This window comes from Diadema setosum, chromosome 12 (assembly GCF_964275005.1).
Source record: "Diadema setosum chromosome 12, eeDiaSeto1, whole genome shotgun sequence".
In the NCBI taxonomy this organism is placed as follows: domain Eukaryota; kingdom Metazoa; phylum Echinodermata; class Echinoidea; order Diadematoida; family Diadematidae; genus Diadema; species Diadema setosum.
Window position 1 is genome coordinate 36,392,909 of NC_092696.1, and position 18,189 is coordinate 36,411,097.

General features: G+C 39.7%; 1 protein-coding gene across 1 annotated transcript in view; it reads left to right on the forward strand.

The window, feature by feature from the left end:
* Positions 1 to 855: 855 nt before the first annotated feature.
* LOC140235688 (NADH-cytochrome b5 reductase 3-like) overlaps positions 856 to 18,189 on the forward strand; it is a 28,499-nt gene continuing 11,165 nt past the window's right edge. The window contains exons 1-2 of the mRNA XM_072315708.1: positions 856 to 986; positions 17,100 to 17,249. Of these exons, the coding sequence (XP_072171809.1) occupies positions 966 to 986; positions 17,100 to 17,249 (171 nt within the window). The 5' untranslated portion in view covers positions 856 to 965. The remainder of the gene's footprint in view (positions 987 to 17,099; positions 17,250 to 18,189) is intronic.

Genomic DNA, 18,189 nt, shown 5'->3' on the forward strand with positions numbered 1-18,189 from the left:
AACGTTGTTATATCTTATTTTCCATGAAGATTTCCGAGCGTTTGCAGGCAGCTCCTTCACAACATGTCCAGTGTATGTCAGCAACGAGATCGCGCTCTTCTTGGGGGAACAAACATGGCGGACAATATAACGCAGCGGCTTCCAATCAACGGACCGCTCAGCACATCCAGTTAGAGGGGAGATCAGTGGGACGGACCGGCGCGGTCGTCGGATCGCTGAAATTTTCGCGTATAGAAATTTTCGCGAATTGCTAATTGGCTGACATTTTCGCGTGTTATTAATTTCGCGGTTGCGAGGGTCTAAGTGAACTTTGTTATTCAAACGTTATTATTTTGCGTGTTGTATTTTCGCGGTTCAAAGGCGATTCGCAAAATTCGCGAAAATAAAACCACCGCGAAAATTTCAGCTCGTTCAGACAGAGTACAGTACACTATCAGAGGCCGAAAAACGGCTTAGTTTTCAATTAATGTTAAAATGGGGAATAGCATACACAAAATACATGTCATAATTACCTTAAATATACGTTCTTCCCAAATCGGTGTGTTCATTTTCACGTAGGTGGTACAGGAATGAGAAATTTGCGAATATATTCGTCACTTCAATGGTCGTAAATCGCTGGTGGTATGTGGAACAAACTGGCAGCTCTGTGAGCGGTACACGATTCCGAAGCACTTATCTTGGTGCTTCTCAGGCGTAAACTTACGTGTTATATCCACTGCATACCTGTCAGCTGTACGCGCGCAGTACCAACAGAGTGATGGTGCTGTGTTGCCGCTAAGTGTACGCATACTGATCCGCCAGCGCAGCATGTACAGTTTAGCCAGGGAGTTTAGCAGCAGTGTCTACGGTAGGGGCGAGGCAGGCCAGGGTCGACGTGTCGTCGTGTTCTCACGCACGTTACACATGTACACAACGTGCATGCGAAAGTACTGTTCGAGTCAGCTGTGTTGTGTCGAACTCTAAAAATGGGCGTGGAAGAAGCAATGGTAATTTTCTTTCGTTATTCGTAAACCTAATCGACTCATTGTTAAATGGAGTTTGGTTAATTTCTGTCACAGATACAACGTAAGTTCTAAACCTTGTAAAGAGCTCATGATGAGGGGATATAAATTTAGTTCTACTCATAACTTTGCAGTCAACAGACAGTGCAAGGTCGCTCGCCCGTTCGATCTCACTGCTTACTGTGAGTGACCTGACCTCTCAGTCTCGGCTGCATTTATATCCTCGCATTGCATTGCATCGCGGGGTAACAAAACCATGCTGCATGCATGCTGCCATGCTGATGGCCCATTTAATGGCCCATGGTTTCATTTGTAATGTCCTGCTCAAAAAGAGGGTAGGGCGTAGGTAGGAGCCCTGGCCCAGTGTAAAAATAGCTAGACTAGTTGTATTTGTAGTAGTGTTTGGTGAATGTAGTTTCAAGTTTAGGGCCTAGGCCTACTTTCTGACTTTGCGGCTTGATGTCTAACGTTACAATACATCCAGGGCAGGGGTTGAATTCGAAAAGTGCCTAGTCTAGATCTTGAACGTTAGAGACAAAAACTAAATTTACTGCTCGGGGCCTGGGCTGGGGTGACCCTAGCCCGACCAGACGCTGTTACGCTATGCGAAAACAGCGTCTGACGAGCGCGGCATGCAGCCTCAAAGTGAGGAACCTCAACACAACTACAAAACTTAGGAAAATGTATACTTTTCTCCTTTAAACAGAATACTTTACTCACGTTAAATGCATGTTTCTATTACAGAAGAATAGTTCGCCACACTGGGTCCATGGAGACCACTTGCGATAAGTCCGTGGAACAAATAAATGACACTTTCTGGCGCAATTCCTGACCGTCGGTACGTCGCGACGTACCATGTACAGCGACTGGGCTGTGTGTATAGTTAGGCCTGGCGTGAAAGATTGTGTACCGTGTGGACATGCTGGATATGATGATCAATTTCGGTAAGTTTCATTGCGTACATTTGAATACTGATAGCATCAGATGTAGTAAATATTGAAAAGTATACTCGTTGAGTTTGAGGTGACAAAAATGATGTTAAGTATCAAAATTCAAAGCTATCGTAATACGATTACGTCGCTCTCCTAGTGGTTGGTAGTCGCGCGCGTACAGCCCTGTCGCGACGTACCATGTACAGCGACTGGGCTGTGTATAGTTAGGGTGACCCTAACTGCGACCAGCAGCCCCAACGTACAACGTACAGTGTTAGGCGGCGGGTCTCCGGGGCTAGGGTGACCCCTCTAACGTTACTAGTGTCAGGGCCAGAGGGATCCCAGGGGACCAATCACATAAAGGAGCCCAATTTTTCACATTTTCACTTTTCATTCAGCCTTTGGGTCTCACACGGTGGTAATTCACAGTATCCACAGGTTTCACCTGCAGGGGTGACTAGTACTAGGTCTTACTGCAAGTATTTGCATGTAGGCCCTACAGTATTCTGGGTACAGGTGTAAGTTATGATATAGATGTTCTATTTCCACCATGAGTCATGACCAGCCAAGAGCAAAACAGCCACCGATGTAACAATGCTGTCCTGTTGTAGTGTTAGTGGTTCTTGCTTGGCCATTCAAAGCCACCATACCCTGCCCTGATGATGCTAGCGATGGCTCACTAAATTCAGTAGGGAGTGCATGCATACCACTGGGTGGTATTACCAGGCGAATACACAGACTGATACATGCATGACGATGATGCTAGTCAGTAATTGGTAATTAATGCTTTTAGTGATTGTACTCGCTATTATATTATTCAAAGGGTTTGTACAGTTCTGGTTGAGGTGAGGATTTAGCTTTTAAAGTTTTGTGAGATATTCAGAAACCACTCTATGAAGTGTAAGAGAACAAGCAATTCTAAGGGGTATCTAAAGTCTATTTTGATGAAAATTGGTTTTGAAATGGCCGAGCTGAGATACTGTACGAGCTGAAATTTTCGCGGTGGTTTTATTTTCGCGAATTTCGCGAATCGCCTTCGAACCGCGAAAATAACAACACGCGAAAATAACAACGCGCAATTATGCACTTGTCAATTGTAGTCCCGGCCCATGGGTACCCGGGGATGGCCGGGACTTGCATCCCACTTGCAATTTTGGATGTTACACTACCCGGCCAAGTCCCGGCCAAGTCTCCGACAGGTCGGGCAAAATTTTCACGGAAAGTCCCCGGCAGGCCGGGCAAAATTGAAGTTGAAATCCCCGGCCAATTCCCCGACAGTCCGGGCAATATAGTGTGCAGAAATCCCCGGCCAAGTCCCCGACAAGTCGGGCATATTTGTATAACAATCCCCGGCCAAGTCCCGACCCTCAAGGCCCGGTCACACTGCCCAAAAGTCGCGTAAGTTTGCGTGAATCACGCAAGAAATTTGGTTTTGCGCGTGCTTGTCCGTTGAGAATTTTCGCTGATTTACGCGATGAAAATCACCGATGAATTGCGCAAGAACTACGGAAATATCACTCAAATATCACTAATCAGCGCATAGGCACGCAAAGGCCCCAAATAGGGCGAATTCGTGATTGTGCGCGACGCCTGACGACAGAGGTCCACGGAAAATCACGCATAATCTGCGCTTTATCACAATTAACTGCGTATGAATCGCACATAAACGTGATAGCGGCAACATTTTCGCAAACGATCACTGATATTCCACGCATATTTCGCGCGTTGTTCGCGTAAGAACAACGCAAACTACGCAAAAATTACGTAAAAACTAAAACAGCGCAATACTGCCTAGAAGTGTGTAAACTTTTACGCGAAGCCGAGTTTTGAGCTGCTCAAAAACCTAGCTTTTGAGGACCTGTCACACTGCCCAAAAGTCACGTAAACGCATGAATCACGTAGGAAATTCGAACCTTATTTTACGCGATATCCAATCCGATGCGCGATTTGCGCATTTCATGAGTTTGTCTACAATTTTGAACCTTCGTAGTTGTCAGCCGATGTGCACCGGATCGGCACTTTACGCAATTCCATGTTTTGAGGAGCTCAAAACTCGGCTTCGCGTAAAAATTTTACGCAGTATTGCGCTGTTTTACGTAATTTTTGCGTAGTTTGCGTGGTTCTTACGCGTACAATGCGCGAAATATGCGTGGAATATCAGCGATTGTTCGCAAAAATGTTGCCGCTATCGCGTTCACCAACGACTCTCCACTGATAAAAAAGCAGACTATAAAATAATGACGCATGTTTCGCGCTTGAAACACGTACGTATCACTGAAAATCACTGAAAAAAAAAATATTGGCGTAGGCCTATGTATCTTTAACAGAACACGGTAAATACTCCCGAAATATTGATCGAGGAATCACTAAATGTATCACTAACAACTCACATATGATTGTGGCGCTATATTTTTGCGTGATCTTTCCGTAGTTCTTGCGCAATTCATCGGTGATTTTTCATTGCGTAAATCAGCGAAAATGGTAAAATTCTCGACGGACAAGCACACAAAACCAAATTTTTTAGTTACCGGTACGTGATTTATGCGATTACGAACTTTTGGGCAGTGTGACCGAGCCCGCCCGCCCGCGTGGAATCGCGTAAAGCGCCGATCCGGCGCACATCCGCGGACAATACGATCGAAGGTTTCACGTCAGAAAAATTCATGAAATGCGCAAATCACGCATGTTTCGCGCTAGGCTCTTTACGTGATTCATGCGTTTACGCAACTTTTGGGCAACGTTACGGAGTCCTCAGTAGCGGGGAATTGCTAGTCAAGCGAAATAATTTATGGTCACATTACCGTACTGGAAATGGTACAAGTCATAATCAACTCTCAAGCAAAATCTGGCTCAATCCCGGCCAAAATTCCCGCCCCAAATGCCTGCCATTTGGTTGGGGGCGAATTTCCCCCGACAAACCCCGGTTTATTCCCCACCCACCGGGGCAAAATAAGTGAATCTCCCCCGACAAACCCCGGTCCATTCCCGACCCACCGGGGCAAAATAATTGAATTTCCCCCGACAGCACCCCGGTACATCCCCGGCCCACCGGGGCAAATTTGGTGAATTTCCCCCTACAAAGCCCGGTCTATTCCCGACCAACCCGGGCGAAAAAAATGCTGAAATCCCCGCCCAACTGGGTTGCAAGTCCCGGCCATCCTCGGGTACCCATGGGCCGGGACTTCAATTGACAAGTGCATTAAGTAAGTTCAGTTAGACCCTCGTAACCGCGAAATTAACAACACGCGAAAATGTCCTCCAAGTAGCAATTCGCGAAAATATCTGTACGCGAAAATTTCAGCTCGTACAGTATAATATCCCAAAACAAGGTGAAACAAAGAGATCCTAATAAAAGGCGTGGCCTGTGGCCTTGTATTATTGTCACTTTTTTGGATATCTCGGCTGTTTGAAAACCAATTTTCATCAAATAAACATTGAATCCTTCTTATAAAAATTCATGCTCTTTCATATTTCATAAGAGGTTTCTCATTATCTCACTTATTAGGAATGTACAAAACATGAATCCCCACCTCAACCAGTACTGTACACTGTACAGTCCCTTTAAGCGATCGATTGAAGAGCGAGTCTCTGCAATATAATATTTTTGGGTGCATCCGGCAGTATATCAATGGCTGTATGTAAATTCATTTTTGACTGTTAAAATGAGCTGTAATGACGGCGCTGAGAAGCTGAAACTTGCAAAAATACTGATCGGTAATAATGGTATTAATGTTATTTCATTTGAATGATCAAAGAGTATACATAGTTTGGGGGTCATAAAACTGCCATCTGCCCTGAAACTCTACATGTAGGATTGCCTACTGGGTGCTCTCAATGAATTCAAGTGGAACAGTTTTAAAATGTGCAGTGCACTGAAAGGAGATGTGCAAGACTGGCAATACTGGCTTCACAAGTTCCAATTTGTAAAATACAACAGCTGATGAAATATTCAATTATTCTTCAATTCAATTTAGTAACTATTGGTACCGGTAAATTCAATTCAGTACATATGGCATACAAGCATAGCATTGTACCTGTACATAACAGTTGTACAAAAAAGGTGTAGATCCATGCCAATAGGATTACATGTTCTGGCCCAAACCACCCGTCTGTGAATAGTGCTTGGCGATGTTCCTAGGAGATGACCAGTTGGAACACACGAACACACATACATGTATTGTAGTTGATTGTCCCAGATGTTTTAAGCCTTTTCAGGAAATGGATTGATTATACTGAGTCAGCTGCCAAACGTGGCGGCCTTCAGGCAGTCCATGCTTGCCTATACTGTTGTTTTGGACTTGTCTTTCTTCTTATTTGTTAATGACACCTGGCAGTTTTTCAGAAAGTGATTCTATGATTTTTCAGGTGTTTCAAACATAGGACCATTTTGTTATAATATCCTCTTTTGCTTGGGTTTTTATTTGTTTGTTTGTTTTTTGTAAGACATTAGCATGCATGATTAATTCTTTTCGTAGTAAATTGCTTCACTAAAGAGAGAGAAAAAAGTAGAACTTTGTGCAATTCAGTCCATGTCTTGGGCTTGTGTACATGAAAATTGGCTGCATTTCCATCAACAAGAAAAAAAAAGTGCATGCTATGCTTTTTGTCAATGTAAGTTACGTTTGCATTCATTTAAATATTTTACTTCATTTGCAGGTTTTTTGTGCTAATTCATATGTTTAATATTTCATCAACAATTACAAATGTCATCCTGAATATGAGTTGTTACCCATGGTCTTTAGAAGGTTGTATGTGCGTGCATGATTAAAGGGGAAGTTTCCCCAAACCAAATACAATTTGATTGAAGAGTGAATGCAGCAGTTTTGTAGTAGAACATGTCAGTGAATCTTTGAGGAAGTTTGGACCAATCTGTCCAAAAGTTATGAATATTTTGGTTTCTGTGCTGCCGTCACTGGATGAGAAGACTGCAACATTCTATTTCGCTAGCATGGCAGAAGAGCAATTGACCTACTGTGTACAGATCCTTTCGCGGTTTCCATTGGTGCCAAATTTTTCGTGTGCGTTTAAATTTGTGGTCGGCAAAATCTGTGAATTCACAATTGGCAAAAAACGTTTTATTTTGCACATGAAAACCCAGACTATAATCCAATTATTCTTTTATTCATTAAATAGAAATTAGAATTAAAGGCAGGCTTACCTGAAATTCCGTCTCTCGAGTACTTTATAACATGCTTGTACCTACATTGCGCGGTATCGCTGTGTGTGTGTTGACCATCGATACACTCAGTGTACGAAATCTTCATGTGTGCATGTGTGCGCAATAGCATTGTAACAAGCTGCGCGTTCAAAACATTTTCGCGTGATGTTAAATTTGCGGTTCAATCTCAAATTGCGAAAGCGCGAAAATAAAACCACCGTGAAAGAAACCACTTTTACAGTACTACATGTACCTCTTTCAGAAAGCAGGGGGAATAATTTGACCCTTAAGTACCGTTTACCCCTATTGACCGATTCGGGTTCGTTGAGGGCAGCAGACATTTTGTGGCACTGGGCGCAGCCATGAGCTCAAATTGTGGTGTCTCAGCCAACCCCCCCTGCTCTCCCCCACCCCCCGGGCAACATGTTTATCGCGCACTTGTAACAAAGGTTCGTGCACTAAGAAAGCATTCGCGCACTCAGTACGAGACGCCCATTGGCTAAAGCAACCATGCGTCAGTTTTTCATTCTGCGCGCGTGCTAATGTAGGGAGAGGGGTGGGGAGTGGGAAGGGGGGTCGGATGATACACCGCAGTAATGGCGCTGCCCATGCCAAAAATACACATAGCGCGTCACAGAATCGGTCAATACACTTGTATGTCAGTACTGGTAACAAATCACAATAATACATTTACTTTCCATAAAAGATGAACATTTGTGGAAGGCTGTATACATTTTCTTGTTATTTTTCTGCAGTGATGTCAAGAAGTCTTCCAGTGTTCTAATTCAGTGTTGGTAGCGCCAAGCTTTAAAGATTTATAAGTTTGGAACAGATGATCAGATTTCCTCAAACTATTCACTAATGTGTTCTACAGATACTCTGATATTGCTGCATCCAGTCAATCCACAAACTTATACATGTACATTGTTCATAATGTACACTGTGTACATTTGGGAAAACTGCCCCTTTAATTCATCATTTAGTCAGAAAGTTATGTGTTTGTTTTTTTTTGTTTTTTTTTTAAACAGAAACTTGGAGGTAAACATAAGAAGTAATTTGAATAATTCACTTCAGTTCTTCACCACTTCTGTCATTTTCTTTCTTTGTATTCCCCTCCCTTTCAACCCCGCCCCCTTGGCTCCTTGTCTAATGATGCTGCCGTCCTATTGGTCCAAATCGCTGGTTCCCGCCCTGTTTCATCCCATACTCCGCACAATGATCATCCCATGCTCCCTGCAATCTAAACCCATAGAAGGTAACACCTATAATATGCTGATAAGATAATTTGTATTAAAACTCAATTGATGGTGGTGGCCCTCTTATAAAGCCCTCCAATTTTCAACTTTACAAAGATCTGTCACGTGATAGATATTGGGCACAATTTCCATATTTTAGCTCAAATTGCAATTATATGCAGATTTAACCTGTGCTATCAAAGATTTAACCTCCAATCAACTTTGTGGAAGAACCTGAAAAGAACTACTCAAATACATAACTGTACATCCTGTATAGCATGTTTCTGAATAACATTTTGAAACTCAAGCCCTCTTTTGAAAGTCTTCGAAATTTTTGCTAAAATCTTTGCTAAAAGTGCTCTGCTTCTACATAAAATTTACATTTATCTCAAATCTTCTATACACTGATTTAGCAAGCATTGTTGAAATGTGCAGCTCCAATAAAATGGAGTCCTTAAAAAGTATGGAGGAATCTAAAAAGTAAATTCTTCAAATTCATCTTGTTGTGTCTTCAGGGTACTGGTATTCTTGCAGAGGACTTTTTACAGGAAAAGGGTTCAATATATGATGTTCAAATCTTATTGGCGATTGTATAATTGGAATAACGTTATAATATTCTGAAGGGGGGGGGGGGGAGTACAGTAGTACCAGTGATTGTTCTCCCTCTGTACAGTAGATGCAATGTTGTCTCCCAGCTTTCAGAATAAAATTTTATTTGATTGAAGTTGATTGAAAATTGCTGTATGAGTTGACAATTCTGCAAGTATTTTTCTTTCTTTTTGCCAAATAGAGAGGATGTTTGATCCCAAGTGTTGAACCCTTTCTAACATGATCACTTTAATTTCAAATAACACTGGAATCATTTTTTTATTTGTATTTTTGAACAAATGGAAAGTGTTTTTGAAGAGAGAGCTGTCCCTGTTATGAGAATACACTAGATACCACTTTGTAGATCATTATTCTTGTGTCAGCTGTTGTTATACAATTTGTATCAAGGCAACAAAATTTGTAACAGAAAAGAATTCTGACCTTCCTTGACTGAAAGGGAAAAAGGTTACTATCTAGAGAACAGTGTGTACACAAATATGTAACATCCTTGCCCAGGGTATAAAAAGATGATGCCACAGAAATGATTTGTAGTAACCTAGATAAATATGGGAAGTCCTTAGCTGTTGGTCAGTGCAGGGCAAACCCTTCAGAAGAGTGCCAAGGATATTTTCATAAGAGTGATGGCATGGAAAATGTGTTACCATATTTTTCCCCTTTTTTTTTATATGGTTTATTTGCTGAGCCGTAACAGCTAACACTTTAATAGTACCGGTAGTTTGTTATTGCATTCATTTCTGTTTGGATACACTTGCGGTCGTTGGCATGTATAGTACAGAGATCAATGAGATCTTCAAGCACAATCCAGAAATAGGCAGGGAATAATTTTCCATCACAGATTTGATTAGCAATTTCAGCTGATGTCGTCGCTGGGGCGACAAGACCTCGTATCTCAAAAATGTCAAATGTTCAGGAGAGCCAAAAAACATGGTGGCCAAAGCACTATACTGAATGGGATAGCCGTTCCTTTGACATGCCGTGGTGGCTTCATTTTTGGGGTAAGACAGCTGGGATTTGGACAGGACATCACTTAACCGATTATTTGACCACTAATGCAAAAAAAGTCATTTTCACCAAAATTTGAGATACAAGGTCTTGTCACCCCAGCGACGATATTTCTATGGAAGAAAACTGCTACACAAAAGTTAGCTTGTGTAGCAGTGGTGTAAAACTGCATAGCAAATTGTGATGCGATACCAGGAAAATTGTTCCTTGATAGGTTTGAAAAGATCCTATTGGGGGGGGGGGGGGATCCAAGATAGGGATGAGCACAGAAATGGGATGATGAACTGTGAAATTATGCTATGCAAAATTGTACACTTTTGAAATGGGCAGCACGTTATCCATTCTTGTCTTGAGCATGGGGGGGGGGGGGGGGGGGAGATATATCATTTGTTTCAGCAGATTTTGCAGCCATGTAATACTTACAACCCAAACCAGCATTCTGTAAGATAAATTTATTTCTTGCACACATCACATGCTAGTTTTGCAGTGTTTGCCCACGTGTGCACTTTCAAATGTCAGTTTGGACCTTGAGACAGTAGAGACCCTTGATCTATAGACGTGGTTCCGATGACGTCGTCAAGCCATGGCTCAACTTGCCATGGGGCAAAAACTGCATATATGCGTGGCATGTGCGCTATCGTCAAATCCTATGCCCCATCCATCATCCTGGCAATTTAATCAGGCCAGTCAGGCAGAACTATGATCGTTGCTATTTCAATTTTCCCCGCGTTCACATTGGTCCCCGCGACGCGGGGACAGCCACAAGAGATCTTATTTTTTTTACGACTGACCGTTCACATTAGTATCTCATGTCCCCGAGCTGTGGGGCATTTTGGGGCTTGGAGCGAGCTCTGCCACTTGAATCCAGGCATAGCGCATGCGCACATTTGATGACCACAGCTGGACGCCCCAAGGTCACTCTCCCCTCCAAATCTTGTCCCCGTACCCGACTTGCTTCGCGGGGACGAGGGGACAAGTCCCAGCGAGCATTCACATTATGGTTTTTGAGGAAAAAGTCCCACAGCTCGGGACTTTCCCCGCGTCGCGGGGACCAATGTGAACGCGGGGATACACACACAATTATTTTGTTTTTGCCCCTCAGGCAACACATTTTTTTTTTTTAATGTTACAGAACCTCATCTATTGTTTGCTATGTTACTCAGTAGGAGTACATTCACTTGAAGGCCCTACATACATTTGTAGAGTGTTTGTTTTGTCATCTTTACCTCATCATATGACTGCATGTTACTATCACATAGCCGTGATATCATTTTACGTAGGTTTTGCTATCATTCACTTTATTGTGACCGTATGCAATTCAAAATCATAGATTTTGAGGGTGGTTCTCAGGTGAAATTGTGACATGCATACACAAATTTTTAGCTGGTCTTAGCAACGGGATACACATGTATCCAGGGCTGCCAACACTGGAAACTAGTTGAGAGTGAGACTCCCAGAGGCCAATGCTATAATTTAGGAGTCAAAATGAGTGAGATCAATAGAAATGCATGCAAATGAAATAAAGCTTTAGAGTGAGAAAGGACCAAAATGCGTGAGTCTCACGCTCAATGCGTGAGAGCTGGCAGCCCTGTGTATCCAATGTGTATTTTAATATGTATGTGGGTGGAGCAGTCTGAATGTTTGCCAGTTACATGTACATTCTAGTAAAATCACACTATTCAAGGCGTCCATATGCCCTGTAACCAGCAGATGACATGAAGCTTCTAAATAGGTCAGCTAGTTACCAGAGCATACATTATCCATGGCATCTTTATTTTCATCTCTAACATGTACGTACATGTGATGTACAATGTACCACAAGAATAGTTACAGATGATGCAAAAGCAGCAGTTTTTGATGCTACACATGTACAGTGAATGTTTGATTATTCTGAAATTTTATGGCTTATATATCATACATAAGCGTTAACATGGAAACTGATTCCTGCAAGCAATAGGCGTTCAGACCCCGTCATTGGAATTGATAGTGTTATTAACGGTGTCTCGTGTCCAACCAGTGTTTGAAAAGATCCAGTGACAGTTCGTACAGATTAAGGCCGTAAACATCACTCTGACATATAATACTGTAGATTAAGAATACACATATGATACATTGTAGTCCATACAGACTACAATTGTGTAGGTGCAAGGTTTTGAGGCATATAAAAATGCAGGAGAAAAAAGTGCTAGTTGTATGCCATGCACCAAACACTACTTTATAGTAGATACAGTTCTCTGCATGTCGCAGAGGCTGTATATGGGCAATTCCACGCCAAAGTGGACATGACATCTAAAATTTCAAATTCATATTTCCCACGCAATTTTGGTATCAAATGAAAGCTTAAAGTGTGAATTTTATTGATTTGAGTAAAAATGTTTAGTATTATAACATATTCGGGGTCAATTTTTCAATTGTTTAACTAACCTTATTAATTTTCAAAAATGCATAAATTATAATACAAATGTAGCATGGCCTGTATTCAATATTTGAGAAATAAATGTTATGAATTGTTATATTTAGAACTTAGTAATTATGAAAGAAACAGTTCATTTAATATTTTTACGGTTTCCATGATTTGTAACGCTTCAGTGACTTCCTAAAGGTGACCTTGTATTTTGTCCTTCCGTTACCACAAAAAGAGGTCTTTTTAATATTTTATGAAAAATAGTAATATAAAAACCATAAAATTTTCAGTGTAAAGCAAGTTTAGGTAGGCCTATAACTTGGCACCCATCCATCCACGAAACCCCTCCTCTTTGAATAATTATAAATAAATTAAAAATGTCCTTCCGTTACCGAAGCTGGTAACGGAAGGACAAAGGTGTGGTAACTGAAGGACTTAGAGTCTGTTTTTAGCTATTTAATATCCCTAAGATGAGAACACAAATGTGTCAGAACCTACTCTAAGTACCCTTGACTAAATTCAAATAACAAATGAAGCCACACCTCTTTCCTGAATGCAAGTCGACCCAAAATTGGCTCAATTTTGTAATTTTGTGTACAAACCCTATGGGAAATAGTGCTCTTTCATAAAACTCATAAAAATCTGATAATTTTTTTTCTTTCGATCACTTTGATTACTTGACTTTCGCTTAACTATGTTTAAAAAGTGGTCTGCAACAATTTTCTTTGGAAAAAAACCACTTAAACAACAAAAGGGAAAAAACAAAGAAATACAAAAGAAATTCAAGAAACAATAAAAAATAAAAGAATCGAGATTGATTTTGCAATTTTTTATCACTACATTTGTTTAATACCTCAAAATGAAGATCCACACCAAGAAATGTCCATAAATTGCTTCACATTAGTATTCTATGGGCTAAAATGTAATTTATTGAATAAATTTGCATTTAATCAATTCATATGATTAGGAATTAGCAGTATTTTGAACAATCTAACTATGGTCTCGTGTAGATTACTCTCCAGGGTGATGTGTGCAGATTTTAATCATGATTTATTTACGGGGGATTAAGCAAAAGAAAGAAAAAATATCACATTGGACTACAAGGATTAACATTAAAGTTGGAAATAACATCCTTCACTGTATGCACACGAAGCTCTTTGTCCTTCCGTTACCACACATTTAATGAAAACATTGTGCTGTAATTAAAAAACCAGGTGACATGTTTCAAAGTTGAATACATAAAAGTAAAGCTAAAACTATTCGGATCAAACTGTATACCTGCCACATATGAAAAAAATTATTAACCTTAGAGAGGTTTAATAAAAACTAACCATAACCCATCTTCCCCATACACTTTACACAGACGATCTGCATGTCCTTCCGTTACCGTCCTTCCGTTACCACACACACATGGACATTATGTGGTGTAATTAAAAAATAAATAAACATATTTGAAAGTCAAATATATTCCATTATAGCTAAAACTATGGCAATTAAACTGTATACCAACAAATTAAAATAGCTCCATAAACTTCACAGAGTTTTGATAAAAACTAATTTGCCTGAAAACCCATGTCCATTTTGATGTCCTTCCGTTACCGACCTCATTAATATGCATATTTCATTAGGTGATAAGCACAATCAGGGTATGCAATCATGACTTTCTCACTTTAAAAAATTGTAACTTCTAAAAGAATGCACCAACTGACTTAAAAATTCACATGCAGCATGCTAAGACATCAGTAATCACATGTGATAGGACAATAGCTAATTTCTTCTCATTTACTCTTAATTATTAAAGATTAATTACCAAAAAGTCCCCCAAAACCCACGTAATGCGTCAAAAAAAGCGTTTTACAACTTACGTAAAATCAAGATTTGAGGTCCATATTTTAAGTCTACCCCTATGTGTTTGGTATCAAATTAATGGATTTTTTCCTGGCATTGCTTGCATGCAATAAAAAACAGTGGTTCTTTCAGCTGGAGAAAGTTATAAGGTCTGAAGTCCCATCCTGGTAGGAGTGTAATGCTGGCTTATTTTTGTGACATTGTGACCTTTTAACCCATGGTGTACAGCTATACATGGAGAAACAGCTTATTTTTCTGCTCTTCCTGAAAGTACTGAAGACACACTACAATATGGTGCGCTGTTTGCCAATAAATGTTCAGCCAGTTTTGAGTTTTGAGCCATTTTCAAATGCTGAGTAAAATAAGTGCAACCGTTTTTCAGTATTTTCAGTGAGGTATATCCTAATTTGACTACTTTAAAGAATCTTTTCCCCTTATTGAATATCCTTGTTTTTTTAACCATGAATTGTACATATGTAGAAATCTATTGTGTGAAAATTTTAGCAAATTTGAGCAATAGGAACTTATTTTTTAATATTTTTACAAATTGCTGAGCATAAAAAAGTGCGATACACGCCCATGTTATACTGCATGAAGGTCATATGATAAGTGTTCAGTGTTCATATTTCAATGCTTGTTCAATTTCTAAAGATATCATAAGCAAAAACATAGTATTTTGGCTTAATATGTCATTGTTTGAGTGTCACAGCTTGGATATCAACTCAAGTCATCATAAATCTCACATTCATTCTTCTATCTGTGTTTACAAATATGAGAACTGATCCAAACACTGTGCGCACATTCAAGGTCAAACTGTACAGATAATTTTTTGATGAAAAATATAATATCTTCCAAAGTACCAGCCCTAATTTCATAAAAATTTGTAATAATGGCCACTATATGTCTGTTACCTATTCCTGAAAGTTTCGCCTCTTCACTCTTTGGCAAAAGTGAAATATGATAAGATATGTAAAAGTGGTTTTATTTGAATTCAAAATAATGCCTACAAAATTGATCATCCATTTCGAGAAGTGAAAATATGAAATTCATTCATATTTTGTGATATGTTATGGCTATGTGCTGGTGGTGAATGAAAGGGATATTTATCAGGAATATCTAACAGCAATATCAGATGAAAAAAACCTTTCTCCTTTTTTAAAATGAATTTTTCCAATATATTAGTCATTTCACTGTAATTCGACACCCCTAATTTAAATGCTAATTTATGCGCAGTTTAATGCAAAATTTTGACTCTTTCTTTACATGAAATGAAAATTTGAACACTCGGCTACAACAAACAAACAAAAAAGCATTTTCACCAAGTTTTTTCATTTTTGCCCTGTTACACAATTGCATACCCTGATTGTGCTATTGACCATTACTCTTTAGCAGGTATGACAAAAATTTTGGTGGAAATTATAGTCTTTGGCTCTGGTAATACATCTCTGTAGTTTGAAATGCTGTATCCATCAAACTTTTCTTAGAGTACTTTTTTAAACTGTGAAAATTCTGTCTGAATGTCCTTCCGTTACCGTGGAATTGCCCATATTCTTTTCAACTTTTGTCTTTTGAATCGTGTTTTTATACATAACATGTTGAAGTGGAAATGTCATTCAGAAATCATGATTCAGAGACTGCTACAATTATAACTATGTGTGTAAGGAAATATGTACAATTAAACATGCCTCGGGAAAGAAAAAAGTCCTACTTCTTGAAGCCCCTGTTATTTTGTGTGAATTATGTGTATATTGATTACATCTTGCCGTTGAAGAACATATTTTACAGAGTGTACGGCATGAAGTCTACATGGTATAATGGGTGGGATGTAGTTTTAGGGTGGGAAGTTGTTTTAGTGTGTATGTGGGAGACTTCTGCAATATAAACATGCTGGTTGGTATCCAGTGTCACATTTAGTGTCAAGTTTACAACACTGCTGTCAAATCAAGTGGTCTATTCATACACTGTTGACTTGCCTGTATTGATTGTGCCAAACTTCCTCTTTATTTATTTGCTTATTTATTTATTTATTTATTTATTTATTTGCTTATTTATTTGTTTATTTATTTATTTATTTATTTATTCATTCATTCATTCATTCATTATTTCATTCATTCATTCATTCATTCATTCATTCTTTCATTCATTTTATTTACTTACTTTTAAGACTTATTTATTCATTTATTTTAGTCATGATTTTTATAGATCGTTTACTCTCTTCAGACTGAATTACTGGAATTGTTTTCTGTATGACCGCTCTACTGCACAGATTGAGTTGTGTTGAAAGCCCTCCATACCATCCTCACAACATTCTGTTCATTATTTGTTTGCCTGCTCAGATTGTAACACCCAAACACCCTATCACTTGTCATTTTGGTGGTTGTTGGTGTTGTGGCTGTTTTTATACTGTTTTTTTTTTTTCCTATGTTGACCGACATTTGGGAAAAGCCAGGTGTTAAGTTTAATGTTATCTTTATGCTTGTTTCATACAGCACTGGTATCTGGGTGCATTTGAAAGTTTGACCATATTTTGACATTATTCTCTAGTGGGGGGCATTCACATTAATGGTGAAATATGATTTTATGTCACGTGGTATTTCATAATATCAGTGCAGATATATTGCAAAATACAGCACAAAATACCCTGGTGTTTAGGGTGGTGATTCAAACTTTTGTGCTACATGTAAAGTTCTACGCTGCATGAGATTTGAAAGTGAAACAATGTTACAAATACCACAAGTCAATGAATTCTTGCAGTGCAGTCAACTTAGTGCTTGTGTCAGCTTTGTGTGTGTGTGCAGTGTAAAAAGTTTTGCTCCCATTTTCACCTTGACTTTGAAGTGTTGGGGAGTCCAGTGTGCAGTGTAGTGTACATGTAACCACCTTGGTGTTTATTGTGTTGTCTGTGTACAGTTTGGTGTTCCCGTCGTGGTTGGCATTGGTGCTATCATCCTGACCATTGTAGTGGGAAGGTACTTCTTTGGCCAGAAGAAGCCGAAGGGATCACCCAAGACCCTCATCGATGCAGACACCAAGATACCTCTTCAGCTTGTTGAGAGGGAGGTAAGACATGTATCTGAGCATCCTTCCTTACATATTGCAAGAGCACTTTTATTCACGAGGGTTTAATTTATCGTTGATTTCACAAATCACTGTTTGGCCGTGAATTTGGTGATATTGCCACCTGATCTTGATTGCCTTAAATCTGTGGCACAGAGATATCAATGTGCTCATATTGCGGCATTTGGCGCCTTTGGTGTCGGGGCGAAACCACAGCCGAGGCTGGCCGGATATTTGCATCCCTCCATTTTGACAAACCTCGCGCGCTAGAGAGTGCAGTGATCTTGGTTGCTGTAAAGTGACGGTGTGAACGGATAGACCGTAGTGCACTTACAAAGTGTATGATAACCTCAGTGTCAGATCGCGAAAAGCAACATCTCACAAAAATTGTCTGTGATCTCATTCTCAAAAATATCTGTACGCAGAGATATCTGACAGCTTTTACAGTACATGTCTGTCACTACTGTCAGTATACAAGAAGAGCTTTTTACATGTCAGTTTAATATAAAGTCTCATTAAGTGGTGTATGGTATCCGCCAAGAGATGATTAAACCAGTGCGTTTGTCTTCTGCCATAAAACGGAACTAAAGTTGCAGTAACTTAACAGAGCAATAAGTCTTGATTGATATACATGTATCATCAATTTTATCATGATCTTTACTTTTTTTTAATAATGTCCTACGTACTGTATACGCCGAATATTTCGCGAGGTTTTTATTTTCGCGAATTTTGCGAGTAAGGTGCTGTTCGCCAAATCAAAGACACGCAAAAATATTGACTCTTTTCCCCTAGATGTGGATGTGACGTACGCGTGTACACTTCTGCGTTCAGTACAGGACTCCACAATCGAGAATTTAACCACTCGCAAAATCGTCGGGAATTTCCGATTCGCGAAAATTTATACTCGCGAAATATATGGCGTATACAGTATACTTTGCCTGTG